Below are 22,478 nucleotides of genomic sequence, written 5' to 3' on the forward strand. Positions count from 1 at the left end.
CAACTGAATGCCATTTGCTCTCAGGCTCGAATCAGCATTTTACCACGTGTGATATCAAGAGGCCTGGCAGAAGGAAAGCTACTAATAATTATGTAAAAATTCCACATCAGAGGGAGAAAACAGGAAGATTGTATTGGTTGTACGAGGCTGGACCATCTCAGCTGGAGACAACAGGGCAGGTGTTCTACAGTTCTAGGTCTAACTGTACTCATCGTAATATCAGTGACCTTCCACAATAAAACTAGATGCTGAGACATTCACTGATGATTGCAGTGGTCAACTCCATTCACAGCTACTCATGGCTTCTTGCAGCAATAACCCGGCAGCATGAGCCAATAAGCAGCAAGTAACATTCACCTTTCACAAGTGTCAGGTGTCGACCATCATCATAGGGTCTATGCACCTCCCCTTACCAGAACCATTGCTAAAACCCCCATATCAACATCCTGTGGTCACCACTGCTTACAACTTTGATGGGAACGATGTAGATAGGACAGTTCAACAGGATGTCAAACACTAGGTATCCTGCAGAGTGACTCATCTAACTCCCCAAAGCCTTTCCTCCACCCACCTCCAAGGTACAAGTCAGGACTGTGATGGAATTCTCTCAACCTGCCTCAACACATGCAGCTCCAGCAAAATTCCAGAAACCTGACAACACTATCCACCATCAAAGCATGGCATAAGTAACGTCTACCATCACGAGAACACACAGAAATTCTTTAGCATTTTAACCCTGACGTCTTCCACCAGAAGGACAATATCAGCAGCTGCACAAGAAATAAAGCTGCCCTATCCTGATTTAATTAAAATACTATTCCTTCACTGCTGGGCTAAATTCTTGGAACATCTTCCCACTATCACTGTGGAAATACCTTCACTAATCATGCCTATCTCTGGATCACTGTCCAAAGAAAATTGCCCAATGAGTTCCCCACCATAGAACGCACAGCACCAGGCTCTTCAGCCCATGATGTCCTGTGCTGAACATGATGCCAATTAAACTAATCCCTTCTTGCCTGCCATGATGCCAATCCCTGCACCAATCTAACAGCCTCTTAATGCCACTATTGTACCCACTTCCACCACCTCTGGCAGCACATTCCAGGCACCTACCACTGTGTGGAAAAACTTCCCTGCACATCTCTTAAAAAACTTTCCCCTTCTCAGCTTAATGCTATGCCCTCTACTATTTGACACTTCTAATCTTGGAAAAGATTCCAAATATCTTACCTATATCCCTCAGTTTTATAAACCCCTATCAGGACTCCCTCAGCCTCCAGCACTCCAAAGAAAATTAACCCATTTGCTCAACCTCTCCTTATAGCTAATACCCTCTAATCCAAGCAGGATTCTGCTAAACCTCTTCTGCACCCTCTCCAAAGCCTCCACATCCTTCCTGTAATGAGACAATCAGAACCGTACACAATATTCCAAGTACAGGCCTAACCAAAGTTTAATACAGTTGCAACATCTTTTAAGGGCAATCGGGGTGGGCAACACTGGTTTTATTATGACATCCAAGAAGGCTTTACACCAAGTCTCTGTAATTCACAAGGAATAGGGGCCACAGACAACAACAAAATACATCCAAGGCCACCGGCAATGACATCAAGACTGTAATGACATAGTGGTCAATCTCTCCGAAGATACAACTACTAAGTTTCAGTTTGTCAGAAACTATCCACGTTCTTAAGCCTCTAGTGTTCCCAACCCCAGCCACACTCCACTATTGACATTGCATTATCTGCCAGCACAAAACCATCAAATGCAATCCATCTTACAAACAGGATTCACTGAACCCCACAGGGAAAGCGCTCAGGAACATGTCGTATATACCAACAGTCTTGGGATACTTGGCAGACCCTGTGAATATGCAGATGGTAATGTCCGTGGATAACAAGGTTTAGTGTATTTAAGAGCTTGAAAGCAGGACTGAGAATCAGTGTAGATGCAAAGGTTTAGGAGAAAAAGAAAAATGATTTATTTTAAACAAGTAGTCAGCCACATTACAGATAAACTATGTGAATAGATTAGGCAATACTTTTTGTACTGTATATTTGGTAACAAATGTGTATTATTTACACTGAAGGTAGCATGAAGTTGAACACATGTTGCAGTATTTTGAAGGTACAGTCTGTATACCAACAATTTCCAATTATGTAAAGACTGAGATATAGGATTTATTATTTTTTTTAAAAACACATTAAGCAACTTGCTCAATGGTAGGTCCAAGTTGATGTGGCCACCCAGACCACAGTGTGGCAGTTACAGTCCACTACAATATGATTTTGTTCCTTCCCCACCCTCAATCACTCATCTCCCCCAGGACCTCTGCAGCTGTTACAGTGGCAGCAGCTCCTTCAGCTTTTCCCGTGTTGCGTTTGACAGAGATTCAGGAAAATGCACTTGGAACTCGATCACCAAATCGCCTCGGTGGTCAGGTTGCTTTGGCAGTGGTAATCCTTCCCCTGATATTCTCCTCTGTGACCCTGGCTGGATGACATCCTTGAAGGCCATCATGTGAGTTTTCTTATCCAGTGTTGGTATCAACAGTGTGCAACCACATAGTGCCTGGGTCAATGAAAGTATCAGCAGTTAGAAAATTTAAATGTTAACTTGTTCCCCACACGTGCCAGACCCACGATGAGCAATTCCCATGATTTCAGATTTCTAGCATCCATTGGTTTACTGCTAAAGCGAAGCACAATGATAATTACTCTATTTACTTAAACAAGGCAAAAATATTGTCTTGTAATCTACATTAATATACAATGCCTTTACCGTGATAGACAAGATATTTATTAGCCACATGTACATTGAAATACACAGTTGAAATGCATCTTTTGCATTACTGAGAATGTACTGGGGCAGCCCATAAGCGTCGCCACTCTTCTGGCACCAACATAGCATGCCCACAGCTCCTAACCCGTACGTCTTTGGAATGTGGAGGAAACCAGAACACCCAGAGGAAACCCACACAGACATGGGGAGAACGTACAAACTCCTTACATACAGCGGCCAGAATTGAACCTGGATTGCTGGCGCTTTAATAGTGTTACGCTAACCGCTACACTACCGTGCCGCGTCCTATAATGCATCCTAAAGCACTCGGAGGACGAAAAAAAAACAAGCCAAATAAAAAGGACGTGTGACAAAGAGATTGGTCAAAGAGGCAGGTTTTAAAAGGAGCATATAGGAGGAAAGAGCTGAGGTGGAGCACTTTGGAGGGGCAAGGAAAATCCTGGAACTTATCCACCATTGAAATGGGATTGTCAACAATTAAGAGGCCAAAATTGGCAAAGCATTCAGGAACCCAAGGTTGAAGAGATGGACGAGGCTATCTAAAAAAGAGAAGACAGACCAAAGGGGGGGGGGGCGATTCAGCTGCACAAGTGGCAGCCATTTGGCCCATCATGCCTGGACTAGCTCTCTGAAAATTAACCTATTAGGCCCATATCTCCTTCAGCCATTCTCCAAAGCCCTGCACATTTTGCCCCCAATCCAATCCCCATTTCAATTACTGAAATCACTACCCTCTGAGGTGTTGTGTGATGCTGTACAGTCAGACCTACTGGGGTGCGCTGAGCAAGTCAGAATATACAAATGACGAAAGGAAAAACAAAATAGAAATGGCGCGTACAAATGGACAGTCCAGGCACAAATAGAATAAAAGAAAAAAAATTATCTGAAGTTGGAAAATTCAATAGAGTTCTACAGGCTTCAACATGCCCAGATGAAAAAAGTGTCATGCCTCAAGCTTACATTAGGCAAGCGGTCTCAGGGTCAGAGTGGGAGTAAGGTAGTGAATTAAAATGGCTGGCAACTGGAAGCTCAAGGTCACTCCTGTGGACTGTGTGCAGGTGCTTCACAAAGCCATCCCCCAAAAATTGTTTAGCAACTGTGTGGGATAAAATATTGGCTGGGATAACTTTCTTGACCGATTTAAATTTTGTCAACGAGCGAGAGCGAGCCGTCAGGGCCACAGTTTATTGTCTCAGCCAAGGGCCAGTATCTTTGGCAGTCCAGCATTCCCTCAGTATCTCACAAGGGTGCATTTTTATGCTAATTTTTTTGGAGTGGGATCCAAGCTCAGACCCGAGTCAGTATTAAGTAAAAGAAAAAGAAAAGAACGTTACCTCACGGAGGGTGATTTTTGCCATGTAGATGATATCAGATCCATTCCGCTTGAAGACAGGATGTGGCTTGTCCTTTAGAACAAAGATGATGTCTGCAGGAATGTTGTTGGCAGTTTCATCACCTTGCTTGGGGAAGGTGATTTTTGTCCCTTCCTTCCAGCCCTTCTTGATATCAATTGTCAGGATGGTGTCTTCCTGCCTCAACGTTTGCCGATCGGGATTCAGGCGCTTCCGCCGGATCTTCATCTTCTTGGTACAGCCAGTGAAAATCTCTTCTAGGGAAACTTTCAGCTCATGAGTCACTGGAGGATCCTGCTTCTTGGCCGACGTCCGTGCTCGCTGGAAACCAGGCATGCCGCCCATGCCACCCATTCCCATGCCACTCATGCCAAACCCACTGAAGGAGCTCAGCGGATCCTCATCGATCTCCATGTCATCCTCGCCGTTTTTCTGACCAAAGAAGATGTCGAAAGGGTTCCTTCCACCAAAAAACTCTGCAAAGACTGCATGAGGGTCTCCATGGAAGGTATACTGGAAGTTGGTACCATTGGGACCAGCAGACCCACCACCCTTTAATCCTAAAACAGAGGTAAATAAAATGGGATTAGTGTTCGAAAACAAACAGAAATACTGATATTTTCAAGCTATCAAACTGATTTATTGCTCCTATGATTCTGAAAATACCGGTGAGATTGAGCTCCAGTCAAATGAATAACAGAGGGAGAAATTCTAAGTGTTCCTCAAACTAGAATCACTTACAGCAATCACTTTCCTCAGATACAGTAATTTGTTTGTAGAAGCTTTCCCATTGGAATATACTCGAAGGTGGTTAATAAATATTGATACAAGTCCCAACGTAGATTAAAGTGATTTAATAGGTAGACTATAGTAAATAGGTCTTGGATTAGATTAGGAAATTCCAACTTCAGGCCTGAGGCAGTTGAAGGCAAGAAGCAAAGGAAATAAGTGAAGTAGATGATGTTACAGTTGCATGAAGGAAGAAGTCTAGGAAGAATGTAGGGCTGAAGGTTACAGAGATATGGAGTGAGAGACCATAAAAGGCATTGGAGGATGGTTATTTTTCTTTATACAAGAAAAATATTGTCAAAATGGGAGTCAAAGGTAGTCTACGAGTACAGCTATATGTAGAATATGGGTAAATTAGGACATGGGCATTACAGTACTAAGACAAAGGTTTTGGATGATGAAAGCAGAGAGGCCAACCAAGAGACAATAGTCCAGGAAGTAACAAAAAGTGCAGATCAGAGTTTCTATAGGTGTACCAACGGCAACAAATGGAGAATATTTTCCCATCTTAGTTTTCTAAAGATTTTAGAACACTTTAGGCAAAAGCATCACCAGATTCAAGAACATGTCAAGCTTTTGCTCCTTGTTAAGAGTTTAATGCTCCAATTCAAAACAGATCGAAATACTTTTGATAGGGAAGGGCATTCAGATTGTGGAGCCCAGTCAGACAGATGGAATCAAGATACAGATTAGCTGTGATATAACTGGATGGACAGTCAAAGGGATCGACTGCTCTCCTTCAGTTCTTATGACTCCATCTGGCTTTCCTTAATACAGCATTTATCATTAGCCAGTGTGATGCCTCAAGTGAAGACGACATTGAATGTATAGATTCTGCTTCCTGACAGTTCTGCATGCTCTGCCAATGGTGGTGGGGAGCTTGAATGGACTAAGATTTCATTTCCCTTATGATCACAATGCATCTGTGCATTGGGAGGGGGAGAAGCATCGGGGAAGAGTTAGTATTCAGCTAATAACGACTAGAACTTTCCTTCAGACAAGAAAGCAATTTTCCTTTGTTTGACAGCTAACCAGAACTGGACAAAATGATTTAATCAGCATTCAGAGTGGATATTCATTAAAAGAGAGGCCTCATACAGACAAAGCCCATGGTTCACCACCTCGATAGCTGAATGGGCAAATATCAGAAGTCAGAGGCCAGGACGGTTGCAGATTTGATCTCAACTGTGCGCAATTTGCTGATTTCAGTCAGTGCATGGCATTAGTGGTCTGCAACTGGCTACAGCCACACTGGGGATGGAAAGTCAGGGAATGGCCCTGTACCTTAAGTACACCCACTGCACCAGCCTTTCTGCAACAGTGCAACTTCTCACAACTTTGAGACCCTTCTTTTGCTTCGTCTTGCTCAATCTACAAAACACTTGTGTTTTCTTTATTTTACTGGCCAATTTTATTTTCTCTCCTACATTTTCTATACTCATCTGGGCTTTCTGCCGTATTAAGCTTGTGTCTGAGGCGCGCTTCTATTTTATTTTTGCATTAGTCTTCCCTCTCACACCGAGTCATCCAGGGGCTCTAGATCTGGCAATCCTACCCTTCTATGAGGACTGGTTTAGCCTGAAACCCCTTGATATTTCTTAAGCGCCTCCTACTGCTGAGATTGATTTAGCTTCAAGGAGTTGTTTCCAGTGCACATCTAAGATTTTATTTTCATCCTTTTCCATATCTTCATTCCACAGCCCTGCAAATTCTTTCCTTTCAGATACTTATCCAGCTCCCTTTTGAATGCTACAACAGAATCTGCCTATTACCAGACCTGGCAGTGCTGTTCCACATTTTAACCACATTCCTGTATTTATACACACACAAAAAAAGTGTCACTTTTGGTTCTTTTGCCACTCCACATCCCCTAGTTCTTGACCACTTCACCAAAGAAAATCTCTTATCTGTCCACGACCTTCTTGGTCTTAAATACCTTATCAAATCCCCTCATAACCTCCTCCGTTCAAAGGGAAATCATCTGATCTTGTCCAGTCTATCTGCACAACTAAGATCGCTCATCCCTGGAAGAAATCAGACCCAACCCAAACATTGACTGGTATCTCTTTCCACAGATGCTGCTGTGCTGAGACTTCCAGCATTTCCATTGTCATTCCAGAATTCACAGTTTTGTTTCCCTCATCCCTAGAATCACTGTGGTAAATATTCTTTACTCTTTCTAAATCTTCCACGTCTCTCCTGACATGTGGTGCCCAAACTGCACAATACAGACTTATCACAACTTCCTTATTCTTGTACTGTATGCAATGATACTCAAAGCTGTTTTTAAAACCACTTTCCAAGCTGCCTTGCACTATCAAGAACTATGCACATATACACCCAGGTCTCTCTGTTTCTGATACCCTTTTCAGGATTATGTCCTCCAGTTAATATTGACTCTCCCCACACTTCCTACCAGAATGTAACAAGCAGTAAAACCTCATCTGCTTCTATCTGCCCAGTCCCATTTCTCCTTAAAGTTTATTATCACTGGTGGGAACACACACGTGTGAGCTTTTGGTGTCATGCATCACATAGAGGTGGCTGATAAATCGACAATGTTCAGTTGATACAAACTGTATACAGTCCAGACTCACAAGTCTCCATATCCATTTAAAAATATATTGTGGTACCGTACTTTTGTCACAGGTCTGATGAGACTTATTTATCCAACTATTAGGAAGCATGAAGCATGCAAAAAAACTTATGGCTACATTCAAAATAGCTCAAGATCATGATTTGTGGCATTACTTCCAGTTCTGGACATCAGGCTAATGCTACTCAAGAAACTGCTTTTTAATTTGTTCATGCATCATGGATAGTCAGTCTTTTTTCCCCAGGGTACAGTGAAAAAACTTGTCTTACATACCGTTCATACAGATCAATTCATACCGTTCATACAGATCAATTCATTACAGTGCGTTGAGGTAGTACCAGGTAAAACAATAACAGAATGCAGAATGAAGTGTTACAGTACAGAGGAAGTGCAGTACAGGTAGACAATAAGGTGCAAGGCCATAGCAAGGTAGATTGCGAGGTCAAGAGTCCATCTTATTGTACTAGGGAACTGTTCAATAGTTCTTATCACAGCAGGACAGAAGCTGTCCTTGAGCCTGGTGGCTTTATCTATTTTCCAATAGGACAAATACTAGAGGGCGTAAGTTTTAAGTGAGGAGAGAAAGTTTAAAGTCGATATGCAAGGCAAGTTTTTTTTATGATGTACAAAGAGCGGTAGGTGGCTAGAACTCACTGCCTGGGGAGGTGGTAGAAGCAGATATGATAGCGTCACGCTAACTGCTACACTATTGGAACAAAAACAGAACAACTGGAAAAGCTCAGTGGGTCAATCATCCTTGGAGGCAAAAGGCGCAAGTCGACGAGGGAGGAAGAAAGATTGCCAACAAACAGCAGTGCAAGAGGAGGGGGTGGGGAGAAGTATGGGAGAAGTGAACAAAGGGAGAAGAAAATGATGGTTGAAGGTGATGTGGGATCAGGACACCAGGGGTGTGAGTTACCCGAAATTGGAAATTCAACATTGGGTTGAATGCAAGACATTCTTCTTCCAATTTGCAACAGCCAAGGCAGAGGACAAACAGGTCCGTGTGGGAGGGGGAAGGAGAGTTTAAAATGACATGCGACCAGAAGCTCGAGATGGCTGTTGTAGACAGAGTGCAGGTGGTCCGCAGTATAGCTGCCTAGTCTGCACTTGGTTTCATCAATGTAGAGGCGGCCACATTGCAGACCTGACCCACCAGCCTATCCCACCCCTCATACTGCTATACAATGCCAATCATTCGTCCTCTCTCACAGGCCCCCTGAGGTTTCCAATTGGGATTAAATCTCCATTGTCTTTCTTACCTTCCTCTCCAAACTGGTCGTAAATCTCCCGTTTCTTGGGGTCACTGAGTACATCATAAGCTTCAGCAATTTCCTTGAACTTGTCCTCTGCATCCGGAGATTTGTTTTTGTCAGGGTGGTACTTTAAGGCCATCTTCCTGTATGCCTTTTTGATCTCATCATCTGCGGTTCCCTTCTGAATGCCAAGGATTTTATAATAATCCTTCCCCATTTTATGCCTACAAAGATAGAAGAGATCATGCTGAAATAGTTTAGCATTCAATTGTCACTCTCAGGAATATACACCTTCCCTCCTGACCGTTGCTGCTTTCTGCTCCCATATCAATGGGCCAACAGTTTCAATTATGAACTCTCGGAAAGAATACAGCTGAAGGACGCCTTTCAGCCTACAGGCTGCCCGGGTAATGAATTGGTTTCATTTTTACAGAACGCCACAAAGTTGATTTTGTCCAAAGTCACAAAATACACAAAATCTCTCAATATGGTAACCATACATCCACAGTATTGTAATGATTGGCAAAGGCACTCAAGATTGGTAAGAAAGAACAATTACTAATAGTGGAGAGAGAGGAACAAATGTACATCAGGCCTTTGAATTTAATATTATGGGAACTCTTTTGTACGTAGGGTTCCCCATTCGTCGGGTGCTTAAAACCCAGTGACTGTGTATTAAGAAACTTAAGACGGAAATTAAGAGGACATAAAGGGGCCATGAAATGGGCAGGCACGGTAGTGTAGTGGTTAGCGTAACGCTATTACAACGCCAGCGACCCAGGTTCAATTCCCACCGCTGTCTGTAAGGAGTTTGTACGTTCTCCCTGTGTCTGCGTGGGTTTCCTCCGGGCGCTCCGGTTTCCTCCCATATTCCAAAGACATACAGGTTAGGAAGTTGTGGGCATGCCATGTTGGCGCCGGAAGCGCGGCGACACTTGTGGGTTGCCCCCAGAACACTATGCAAAAGATGCACTTCACTGTGTGTTTCGATGTACATGTGACTAATGAAGATCTGATCTTACTTTAAAAAAAATAATCTTGGCACGTAGGATTAAGGAGAATTCTAAGGTATTCTATAACAGGAGCAAGAGAGTAGGCAGGGAAAGAACAGGTCTCTTGGAGACCAAAGAAGTAATGTGTGTGGTGCCAGGCAATGTGGGCAAGGTTTTAAGTGAATATTTCTCATCTGTATTCATCAAGAAGGGCTTGGAAGATAGTAAATTCAGGGAGGGGTACATGGATAATCTGGAGCAGGTCAGTGTTAAGGAGGCAGCAGTGTTAGATATCATGGGAGGCATAAAGGGTTGATAAGTACCCAGGGCCAGATGAGATCAATCCCAGGTTGCAATGAGAAAAAAGGGGAGATAGCTGGGGTCCTGATGGAGATTTTTGCATCTTTGTTAGCCACGGGTGAGGTTCCAGAAAACAAGAGGATAGCTAATGTTGTTCCTTTATTTTTTAGAAAGACAGCAGGGATAAACCAGGTAACTACATACCAGTGAGCCTTATGCCAGTGGTAGGGAAATTGTTGCAGAAAGTTCTAAGCGACAGGATTTATGTAGATTTGAAAAGGCAGAGGCAGATCAGGGATAGTCAGCAAGGCTTTGGTGGTGGGGGGGGGGGGGGGGGGGGGGGGGGGGGGGGTGGTGAAGAGAACTCCTTCCTCATTAAATTGATTGAGATTTTTTTTTTGAGGAGGTAACTAAGATGACTGAAGGCAGGGCAATAGACATTGTCTATATGGACCTTAGTTACACATTTCACAAGGTCCTGCGTGGTAGGCTGGTTCAGAAGGTTACGGCACATGGGAACCACTGTGAGCTGGATACAAAGGTGACTTGGTGATAAGAGGCAGTGGGCGGTGGTGGAGGGATACTTTTCTAAACGGAAGTCTGTGAGATCAGTGGTGTACTGAAGGGATCGGCGCTGGGACCCTCGTTGTTTGTGATAATATATTAACAACTTGGATGTGAATGCAAGAAGTATGATTAGTAAGTTTGCAGACACCATGAAAAAAAAGTGATATGGATAGCAGGGAAGATCACGCAAGGCTACAGCAGGATATAGAAAAGGTGGAGAGTTGGACAAAATGTAATCTAATCCCAACAAGTGTGAGGTGATGTATTCTGGGAACTCAGATAGGGATAAGACATATGTAGTGAATGGTAAGGTGCTATGAAAATGTTGATGAACAGAAGGACCTCAAGGTTCAAAATACATAGTTCCCTAAAAGTGGCCACACAGTAGATAAGGTGTGGAAGGTTGCATATGTCCTGCTTGCCTCCATAGGTCAGGGCATAGAATATAGAAGTTGGAGTGTTCTGTCACAACTTTACATAATCCTGGTTAGTCTGCACTTGGGGTATTGTGTGCAGTTCTGGTCACCACAGTGTGGGAAGGACGTGATTGTGCTGGAGAGAGTCCAGAGGAGATTCATCCATATTGAAGGACTTAACTTATGGGAGAGATAGGATAAGCAGAGTTTGTTTTCACTGAAACAGAGGGGTGACCTGACAAAAGGTATAAAAATAAGAGGCATAGATATGGTAGATAGTCATCTTTTTCCCCATAGTAGGGGTATCAAAAAACACAAGGACATAAGTTTAAGGTGAGAGGAAGGAGTTTTAAAGGGGATCTGAGTGGTAGGTTTTTGTTTAGACCTGCACAGTGAGTGGTTGATGTCTGGAACTCACTACCAGAGGTAACAGTGGAATCAGATACAATCACTATATTTAGGAGATATTTCTACACGTACTTAAATAGGCAAGACATAAATGGATACAGACCCAATGCCGGTAAATGGGAATAGTGTTGATTGCGCAAAAAGGATGTACAGCACAGAAACAACTCTATGACTCTATTCATTCCATGCTGGTTCAACACAAGAGCATCCCTGCTTGTTCTACTTTCTCTGCTCAGCCCTGAAAGTTATTTGCTTTCAAGTACTCTGTTCTATTATGAATGCCACATTTGAATGTCTTCATGACATGCAATGTCCATTCATTTCAGATCCTAGGTGCTCACTGCATAAAACTTTTTCCTTCATGGCACTTTTGGCCATTACCTTCATTTGATATCCTCTGGTTCTTGACCCTTATGTCCACGGGAATGTGGACCAAGTTAGGGTTATTTCTTGGAAATCAAGAAAAGCTGCAGATGCTGGAATTCTGAAATAAAAACAAAATGCTGGATACACCAAGCAGGTCAGGCAGCATCTGTGGAGAGAGAAACAGAATCAACGCTTCAGGTCAAAGACCCTTTGTCAGATGAGGAAAGAGAAAATGAATTATTTTTATGTTGCAGAAAAATTGAGGGAAGGGATGGACAGGACAATCTGTGGCCAGGATTGGCAGAGGTATAACTAGTGTTTGGAAGGTTAATAGTGGCAGTTAAAGAGTGACAATACAGACAAACTAGTGTAAACTGTAGGATGACGGACTTGGGAGATCAGGGATTCTTGTGCCAGAGTGCATGTTATTCAAAAAAAAAACAAGTCAACATAGGGGTAATTTTGGTACTCCAAATAATTGTGGGAGCATTATTTCTTCACATGCTTTGTTGGGTCACCCATCATTCTTTTAAACCGCAAACATTTTTCTTGATAGGACAAGAATGATGGGTGACCTAACAAAGACACAACGTCCTGAGAAGGCATGACAGGGTAGATGTTGAGATGTTTTCACTAGTGGGAGATCCTTGAACGAGAAGACATTATTGATTCAAACAAGGGGCTGGTCATTCAAAATAGATGTGTGTAGGAATTTGTTTTGGCAGAGGGTGGTGTATCTCTGGAATTCTCCATCCCAGAAGCTTGTGGAGGTTAGATCAGTAAAGTAGTTAAAGTGGAGGAAAATACTTTTTTTTTTGAAAGATTGGGGAATAGAAGGCTATGGGGAACTGGTGCAGAAGAGGAGCTGAAGCCTGGAGCAATCAGCCATGATGGTTTTGATTGGTTCTATAACCACCAATGAGTTATGCTGGTTGTCAGTTTGGTTCAGTCAGCACAGACAGGGACTAATTGTTTGATGGAACTATTTTCAAAAAGTTAGGCAATTGTGTCAGAAGTGAGAAACAAAATTGACCAAAGATGGTGATAAAAACACATCGCGAAGTCAAAAGGCACGCACAGGAAGCATACATTGACAGGAGGTTTTGTTTTCCCTCCACAAGCCAGACAAAAACTAAGATCGGGTGGTGCACAGAGCAAGTCAAGACCATGTAAAACTACAGGAGGAAAGGAGTTGGGAACTGTGGGATTCTTGTGCCAGAGCGCGTAAGATTCAAATAAAAACTACACCTACTTTTGGGGTAATTTTGAACAATCAGCAGGACTCCTGCATTATACCTCCAAGCATGAACATCATCTCAACCTGATCACAACCTAAAAAGCACAAACCACCTTGAATATGACAGGGAATGTTTCAGCTGCTGAGCAATTTTTCCATGAGCAGCAGGAGAATGATTGGAATAGGTCAGGTTTTAATCACAGCTGTCAAATGCTTTGACTCATCTGCTGCATTTGATGCCCAGTTATTTGAAAGCAAACATCACATAATCTATTCTTTGACTCTGTGCTGCAAGGAAAGAAATATCTGCAATAGGAACCTTATATTGTCTGACGTACTTGAACATTTTAAAAATGCTAGAGTACTCGAGTGCTAGATTATGTGAAGGTTTCCTCCCTGTTCAATGTCTGGATTGACAGGAAATTGGGATGAAGGAATATAGGAACAAAGCAGTTTTGGTTTTTTTTAAGAAACAGACAATTTGGACTGGTTGGGACAATGACCTGAAACTTTGCTTTTATTCCACATATATGCAACAGATTTCTTGGGATCAAAGTTTAGTTCTTCCATGAACCAAATGAATGTTTTTTTTATCTGATTTTACTACCTCGGGGTTCTTAGTCCATGAGATAATCAGACCTGTGGTGTTCGACATAATTTATTACCCAATCCTTTGCTGTAGAAGGAAACAATAGTATGATGGTAATGTCATGGAATTAAGTATCCCCAGACACTGGTTTAAAATGCTGTCACGGCACTAGGAGAATTTAAATTTGATTAAATACCAGAATTAAATTATGGGTGTGGCCAGGGCATTACTAAAAGTCAATTTGTCAGAACATTGAATTCCTTAGAAAAGGAAATCTTCCCTCCGGACCATGTGTGACTGCTGCCCACATTAGGGTAGCCGATTCTCAATTGCCCGTCAAGTGACCCAGTTCAAGAGCCTCTTGGGATGGGCAGCAACTATCAGTCTAGCCAGCAATACCCACATCCAGTAAGTAAAGAGTCCACCTCAGGGCCTTGTGTTGATGAGTTACGTAATTAATGTCCCATTGGCCAAGATTCCATTTTTTTTTCTAAATGGTGATACAAAAATAAATTAGAATTTATAGAACACTACAGCACAGTACAGGCCCTTCGGCCCACAATGTTGTGCTGACATTTTATCCTGCTCTAAGATCTATCTAACCCTTCCCTCACACATAGCCCCCTATTTCTCTATCATCCATGTGTCTACCCAAGAGTCTCTTAAATGTCCCTAATGTATCTGCCCCTACTACCTCTGCCGGCAGTGCGTACCACACACCCACCGCTATTTTTCTGTCCCCTATTTTTCTGTCATTCATGTGCCTATCTAAGAGTCTCTTAAATGTCTGTAATGTATCTGCTGTGACCAATGAATGTAATGCTGTGAATTTATTAAAAACCATCTAAAAAAATCTAAATCCTACCATCTATGACTGCACATCAATGAGTTCTTGAATTCTGCTTTGCTGAAAACCAACAAGTTTGCCAACTGCAGCTCTTTTCCTTCCTTTGGCTGGTTGGTAAGCTCGCAGATAAATCGAGCATAGGCGTGCCAATTTTTTGTTGGGGAACACCCAGCAGAACTTCAGAAAACTATGGCCGAAATATTCTACATCAGAGTACAGAAGGCCATGTAAAAGGGACTTCTCAAATTCTAGAAGCGGACTATTACACATCACACTATCAGGTGTCATTAGCTTTTGTACTGCATTTGACAGGATGTACCAGTTCATTACACAGTATACTACCCTTGTCCTGCAAATAAACACATTGCATACCACAGAAAGCAAAATAACTCCAGTTGAACACTGCCTGCAAAAGAAAAAATACTGCATCTTAAAGAGGGACAATTACCCCAATTAACGGTTTACACAATTTCCATAAAGTAGATTTACTCTTTTCAAATGCTCTTATTTAACAGTTGAAATCAGCACAATTAGTTGAACAACTAGTGCAAAATCTCACCTCTTGCACATCTTAGTTTTGTTTATTTACCATTAGCAACCTTGTCTTCAGCTGCCAAATCCCCTAAGCTCTGGAATTCCTTACAAAACTTTGCTAACTGAATACACAGGCTAAAGTAACTTTAAAGGCAAAAACTGCAATTGCTGGAAATACACAGAGACTCGCGGCACCATCTGGAGAGAGAGAAAAATTAATGTTGTTTCATGTTAATGACCATTACTTTGTTTTTGCCAGAACTGGGTCACACATTCTTACATCTCCCTCCATGGCTCAGTGTCACAATTCATTTGGAAAGTGATCCTGTGAAGCATACTTTACTACATTAAAAATCCTTTTAAACTGTACTAAAAATACTATATTAATTCAAGAAAGGAGGAAATAAGTACTGTCAGCTCAATACAAAACCGGTGTTGGGACTTGACAGAATTGTGTAACATGCAACAGCAACAGTGTGAAACTACAAAACTCCAATGATCCAGCACAGGCAGGACTTGTGGTGCCGGACAGCAGATTTTCTGGATCATTGGATGTCATTCCATAATACCTCAACATATTTTCAATTCACCTTTCTTCTTAAAGATGCCACACAATATTTTAAATAAATTCCCCAGTGAACCTGCTAAGTGTTAAAGGGAATGAAGGAACCAGGGCCCTGATGAGATGGGTGCTGAATCATTGGGATTTCCGAATGGTCGGACAGCAGATTATTGTATACGGGAAGAGGCATGATGGGGAAAGAGCTGCCAGGCCAACTTTCGTTATCCTAGTCCCCCCACCCATCCTAATACTTCCACTACCCAATGAGACAAGCTGTTCTAGGCATTTAATTATCAATAAGCAAAACTCCAACAGGAAACATTGGCTCAGTTTCTCTTCCCACAGATGCAGCCTGACCTGCAGAGTATTTCCAGAATTTAAGATAAAATCTATTAGTCACATGCACATTGAAACACACAGTGAAATGCATCTTTTGCGTAGTGTGTTCTGGGGGCAGCCCGCAAGTGTCGCCACACTTCCGGCGCCAACATATCATGCCCACAACTTCCTAACCACGTACGTCTCTGGAACGTGGGAGAAAAACCGGAGCAACCAGGAGGAACCCACGCAGTCACAGGGAGAACGTACAAACTCCTTACAGACTGCAGCCAGGAATTGAACCCAGGTCACTGGTGCTGTAAAGCGTTACGCTAACTGCTACACTACCGTACCAAGATTGCCATCATAAATTTTTTTTTTTTATTTTCACTTCAATCTTAGCACCTGCTCCAAATGTATATCATTTGATACAATCATCAGTTGGGTACCTTTGCCCTGCCTTCAAGAACTGGGTCACAGGTTCTCTGAACCAAGGTGTGACCTGCCCGTGGTTGCTACTGCATACCAAAGAACAGTGATGCATCTTTCTCTCAGAACTCATTCTTACTTCTGCCCAAAGGCACACTATCTATCTGCAATCCCCATTGAATCACAGGTTGGAAATTCACTCAAGCTGGAACAAACACTTCTCCACCATACCTGCCTTCCAACCTGTCAAATACCAAACAATTCCACAGTAAGTGTATAAAGTCTCCCGGCTGTCTGCTAATGTCAGTGCAAGGGGCCATCGTGTGATGCCCAGGACCACAGGGGGTTGAAGACACAGCTCAACACATCATGGAAACTAGCCTCCTCTCCATGGACTATCTACACCTCTTGCTGCATCAGTAAAGCAGCCAACATAATCAAAGACCCCCACGGAACCATTCTCTCTTCTCCATCAGGAAGAAAGGAAAGCACATACCACCAGGCTCAAGGGACAGTTTCTATCTCACTGTTATAAGCCTACTGAACGGTTTCCCTAGTGCGATAAGATGGACTCTCGACCTCACAATCTACCTCGTTATGACCTTGCACTTTACTGTCTACCTGCACTTTCTGTAGCTGTAACACTTTACTTTGCATTCTGCATTGTTTTACCTTGTACTACCTCATGCACTGTGTAATGAATTGATCTGTACGATCAGTATGCAAGACAAGTATTTCAGTACAAGTGACAATAATAAACCAATTCCAATGAAGTGGCACAGGAGTATTCCCACGCTTCACAGCAGATCTGGGTATCAATGCAGACTCTGGAAAGAATGTTAATTCTGCACTGCAATCAGAACAACTGGACTTCAGGGGCTTTTCTACAGGAGATCACGAATTAGAGATACATTTATTGGAATTTAAGAGTAAGGACTAAATTTGACTGGTGTTAAGATCTAAAAGGCCAACACATTGGGTGGATACAGAGAATTATTTCCAACAGTTGGGAAGCATAAAGCCAGGAACGAAGTTTGGAAACACTTCTGCAGTGACTGAGGGCAGTAGGAATTTGTAACTTCTGCAAATGGCCATTGACACTAGGCCAGTTATTAATTTTAAATCTGAGACTGACAGGTTATTAAGGATATGGGACAAATAAGCAGGGCTGTGGAGTTAGATTACAGATCACATCTCTCCGAAGGCAAAAAGCTGTTAACCGGACACCTCCCGTTCTTGTGCTCCTACCGCAATCCACCAGCCCCAGCCGCCACCCCCCCCCACCCCCCCCCAACTAAAAGTGTTCGCTTTCTGTCAAATCTACAAAGAAAGGAGAACAGCAAAGTCCTCTCAGCACCCGGGACTTACATGCGGCCAGGAATCTTTACCCCACCCCACCCTTATAAATGTTGCATCTCATTTTTCACACACACCCCCCCCCCCAAAATACCGATTTTTTTTTTGTTTAGAAAAGTATAACATGTAATGGCCTAACCTGCCCCGCCCCTGCCTACGCCTGTCACAAAAGGGCAGTGGCTTCAATCACTAGACACACACAGAGGCCCGCATTAACCAGACAGAGAGAGAGAGAGAGACGCACAATAATACATACTCACATACACACACAAGGCCACATCAAACATCCATCCCTCCCTCCTGCACCGGGACACAATGTATCTAAACCAGGGGCAAAGGATACAAAGTATCCAGTTGCTTCCTTCCCCCTTTCCCGGATCCATTGTATCCGGTGTCTGTGATACATTGTATCCGCCACCTCGTCCTCGACCAGAGGCTGCTGAACCAGCCGCAGTCATACCCTGCCTCTCTTCTTTCGCTCTCAGCGACACTTCCAGCAAATTGCTGGAACTTTCAGGAACATTTCCATCTCTCGTCACTTCCCCTGCACCTCCTCCTCCTCCTCCCCCCTCCCCCGCCCCATGCTTCCTCAGACTCCGCCCCCGCCTCCTCCTGACACAGGAGGCGGGGTTTGAGTGTGACGTGGCGTCGCCTGGCGACGGCCCTGGGAGTTCAGAGCGCCCGCTCGGGTGCCTGCGACGGCGGTGGATGCTGCAGCACGTTCGCCGCCCTTCTTCACCGTCCCCGGGCGTCGCTCTTCAGGGATCCGGGCTGACTTGATTCCACTGCGGTTCTGAGGCCCGCAGATTGAAGGGGCAGGAGGCGGGTGACGGGCCGGTCGGCCAGGTATTTTATTGTCCCTTTCTTTCTGTTTTGCATTAAGCGCAGCCCACTTGTGGCTGCCCTTCCCTTTCAGTAAAAACCAATAATCGGCAACGCTTGCGATTTGTGGTGTCGAACTGGCTAATTTCTGGACTATTGGATGTTGCTCAACGTTAAGAGAGACACCAGAGACTGCGGATACGGGGGATACTACACAAAATGTTGAAGAACTCAGGGAGCCAGGCAGCATCTGTGGAGGGAAATGGAGAGTCGACCTTTCATCAGCCAATATAGCGGTTAGCGTGACGATATTACAAGCGCCAGCGACCCGGGTTCAATTCCGGCCACTGTTTGTAAGGAGTTTGTACGTTCTCCCCTTGTCTGCGTGGGTTTCCTCCGGATGCTTCGGTTCCCTCCCACATTCCAAAGACATACGGGTTAGGAGCTGTGGGCATGCTATGTTGGCGCCGGAAGCGTGGCGACACTTGCGGCACCAACATTCCAGGCAGAGGTGTGTGTTTCCATGTACATGCGACTAATAAATAAATAAACATAAACATTGTTTCTGCCGACTCCTGCCCTACTGAACTCACCAGTCCTGATCAAGGGTCTCAAACCAAAACATCCACTGTCCATTTCCCTCCATGGATATTACCTGACCAGCATTTTGTGTGTTGCTCCAGATTTCCAGCATCTGCAGTCTTTCTAGTGTCTTGCAAAGCCCAGACGGCAACTCTCAAAATCATCCTCTTACTTACCCCTGAACCAGGACCCCACTGAGAAGCACGAGGCTACTGTCTCCTGCACCATCACTGACCTCGTCAACTCGGGAGATCTCCCCTCTACAGCCTCCAACGTCATTGTGTCCCAACCCCGCACTGCTCATTTCTACCTCCTACCCAAGAACCACAAGCCAAACTGCCCCAGTAGGCCCATTGTTTCTGCCTGCTCCTGTGCTATTGAACTCAGCAGTCCAGATGAAGGGTCTTGACCTGAAATGTCGACTGTCCATTTCCCTCCCTGGATGCTGCCTGACCCGCTGAGTTCCTCCAGCACTTTGTGTGTGTTGCTCCAGATTTCCAGCATCTGCAGTCTCCATTTTGCAGATCTTGGGTGATACACAAGGTGCTGGAGGAACTCAGCAGGTCAGTCAGCATCCATGGAGGGAAATGGACAGTCGACGTTTCGGATTAAGATTCATCTCAACTGACAAAAGGTCTCAGTCCAGATGAAGGGTCTCGACTCGAAATGTCGACTGTCACTTCTCTTCGTAGATGGTGCCTGACCCAATGAGTTCCTCCAGCATCTTGTGTGTTGTTCAATATTAATTCTCCAACACACTTTTAATTAGTTTTTCAGTGTCAGATCGTACTATAATAAATTCTTCATTGAACTTGGTAAGTGCAGGAACTGGGATCCCGCTAGTTTCGGGAGGTTGTAAGACTGTTGAGACTCCAGGAAGTGCAGGGACCAGTGAGAGGGGAGCAGGGGCCCCAGCATACTTGGAGGATGGAGGGGACCCGTGAGAAATGTTTAGGTGGGGATGTGGGCAAAATGCAGGCAAATGGTACTAGCTCAGGTGGGCACCTTGGCTGGCAAGGATGAGTTGGGCCAAAGGGCCTGTTTCAGTGCTGCATAACTCTATGATTCAGGGGAGCACGGGCCCCAGTAGGACTTGGAGGAATGTGTGGACCAGAGAGTCTTGTGGGAGTGCAGGCACCAGTGCGTTTTGGGCAAACGGGGAGGTGCATGATATGTTACCTGATGAGCCACCTGCCAAACTATCAGGATATCTGAATGGTCAAATAGCAGATTATCGGAATTTTACTGTACCTAGTCTGGACATTAGCAATACATAGAGTTATACAGCACAGAAACACACGGAGAAGGGAGCTTAACAGCCATTTAACAATCACATTATTTCACCCTGTTAAAGACATTCTATACTGCCGTTATCAAACTTTTGAACAGACCTCTCATACACTAAAGACGAACTCTTGATCTCCCAATCTACCTCATTGTGGCCCTTGCACCTTATTTGTCTACCTGCACTGCACCTTCTCTAACTGTAACACTATGTTCTGCATTCTGTTTTCCTTTTTACTACCTCGATGTACTTATGTACGGCATGATCTGCCTGGCTGGCACGCAAACAAAAGCTTTTCACCGTATCTTGGTACATGTGACAATTACCAAAACCATTCTTTTTGTTCCACCCATTCTCCATGCGCACCTTCCCTGCTACCTCACCCAACTTCTTTCCCCTTTCAGTTCTGATGAAGGGTCTACAGACTGAAACGTTAACTGTTCCTCTCTCCACAGATGCTGCCTGACCTGTTGAGTGTGTCCAGCATCTTCTGCTTTTATTCCAGACTCCCAGCGTCTGAGTTTTGTTTTTCACTTTCATGGGTATTTTTTGAGGTGGCGTGCTCCTCCACTGTTTTGCAGAGCTTCTGTGTGTTCCCAATTCATGTATCTCGAGCTTTTCGATACCCTCCTGTATGTCCTTCCCCACAGGAATTCTCATTGACGATGTTGCCTTTCTTCAAGGAGGCTTTGACCACATCCTTGAATCTTTACCACTGCCCACCTAGTAATCTCTTCCCTTAAGAGAGTTCAGGGTAGAAAGATTTGGGAGTCAAGTGTAGGTATGGAGCTATGATGGTGCCTCCCAGTACAGCTGACTGAAAGTAACTAGGATCACATTGCTGGGGATGTTGATTTGCTTATTCTTCCAGTGAACTTGGAGGAGTTTGCAGAGACAACATTGGGGCTATCTTTCCTGTGCCTTGAGGTGCCTGCTGTAGTCCAAATCTCAGAAGCACATAGAAGGGCAGGGATCCAGAGGAGATTCACAAGAATAATCCCAGGAATGAAAAGATTAACATATGAGGAGAGTTTGATGGCTCTGGGTCTGTACCTGGAGTTCAGAAGGATGGCGGGGGGGGGGTGGAATCTCATTGAAACCTACCAAATTCTAAAAGGCCTGGATAGAGCGGACATGGAGAGAACGCTTCCATCAGTAGGAGAGTCTAGGATCCGAGGGCACAGCCTCAGAGTAAAGGGACGTCCCTTTAAAACTGAGATGAGAAGGAATTTCTTCAGCCAGAGGGTGGTGAATCTGTGGAACTTGCGGCCACAGACGGCTGTGGAAGCCAAGTCATTGGGTGTATTTAAGGCAAAGATTGATAGGTTCTTGATTGGTGAGGAGGTCAAGGCAGGAAAATGGAGGTGTGAAAAAAAAGTCAGCCATGATTGAATGGTGGAGCAGACTCGATGGGCTGAATGGTCTGATTTTGATCCTAATGATCTTATGGATCTCTGCTACCTGGTAGACTATGAGTTTTGTGCCAGAGCTTCACATAGAATATGTGGACCATTCCCATACCAATGGCAGAGATTGATGATGAAATCCAGCCCAGTTCACAGCAGTGTCAACAATACAAAACACAACCGATACAAACATTGAAACTGAACAACAAGAAAGATATTAAAAGAATGATTGGCATCTCTGTAGCACTTTTCCCATTCCCAAAGCACTGTAGTCACTATTGCAATATAAGAATGAATTGAACAGAAATTGGAAAGCAAATTACTGCTGATGCTAGAATATAAAATAAAAACCTGAACATGCTACCAACACTCAGCAGGTCAGGCAGCATCAATGGAGAGAGAAACAGAGTTAACTTTTCAGTTGGAGAAACTGAGCATGAATTGGTGACTGTTTTGCAGAGTCTGCAAGAGTAACCCTGAGCTTTCAATCACTGTCAGTTTAATTCTCCAGCCCTCTCTTATTCTAATCTCTCAGTTTTTGGTCTCCTGCATTGTTCCAATGATGCACAATGTAACAGCACCTTGTCTTCCATCTGAGCGCATCAAATTTTCAAGATTTAATATTAAATTTAACAATTGCAGGCAATCACTCTTTTTTCTCCCT

The 22,478-nt window shown here is 43.8% G+C and overlaps 1 protein-coding gene across 1 annotated transcript; it reads right to left on the reverse strand.

Moving 5' to 3' along the window:
• Positions 1-1,960: 1,960 nt before the first annotated feature.
• LOC127584954 (dnaJ homolog subfamily B member 1-like) lies at positions 1,961-18,243 on the reverse strand. Its single transcript, XM_052042004.1, has 4 exons — positions 18,180-18,243; positions 8,805-9,021; positions 4,140-4,717; positions 1,961-2,574 (listed from the first exon to the last, which is right to left on the reverse strand). The coding sequence occupies exons 2-4, from the start codon at positions 9,013-9,015 to the stop codon at positions 2,344-2,346; spliced, it is 1,020 nt and encodes a 339-aa protein (XP_051897964.1). The 5' UTR covers positions 9,016-9,021; positions 18,180-18,243; the 3' UTR covers positions 1,961-2,343.
• Between the last annotated feature and the right edge of the window lie 4,235 nt (positions 18,244-22,478).

This window comes from Pristis pectinata, chromosome 31, assembly GCF_009764475.1.
Source record: "Pristis pectinata isolate sPriPec2 chromosome 31, sPriPec2.1.pri, whole genome shotgun sequence".
Taxonomy (NCBI): domain Eukaryota; kingdom Metazoa; phylum Chordata; class Chondrichthyes; order Rhinopristiformes; family Pristidae; genus Pristis; species Pristis pectinata.

Bases quoted from the DNA above. Each gene is read 5' to 3' on its own strand.
- LOC127584954 (XM_052042004.1), bottom strand. From the start codon at position 9,015: ATGGGGAAGGATTATTATAAAATCCTTGGCATTCAGAAGGGAACCGCA. The intron at 4,718-8,804 runs GTAAGAAAGACA...CCTCTGTTTTAG, and splicing joins CGACCAGTTTGGAGAGGAAG to GATTAAAGGGTGGTGGGTCT. The intron at 2,575-4,139 runs GTAACGTTCTTT...TCATTGACCCAG, and splicing joins CAAAAATCACCCTCCGTGAG to GCACTATGTGGTTGCACACT.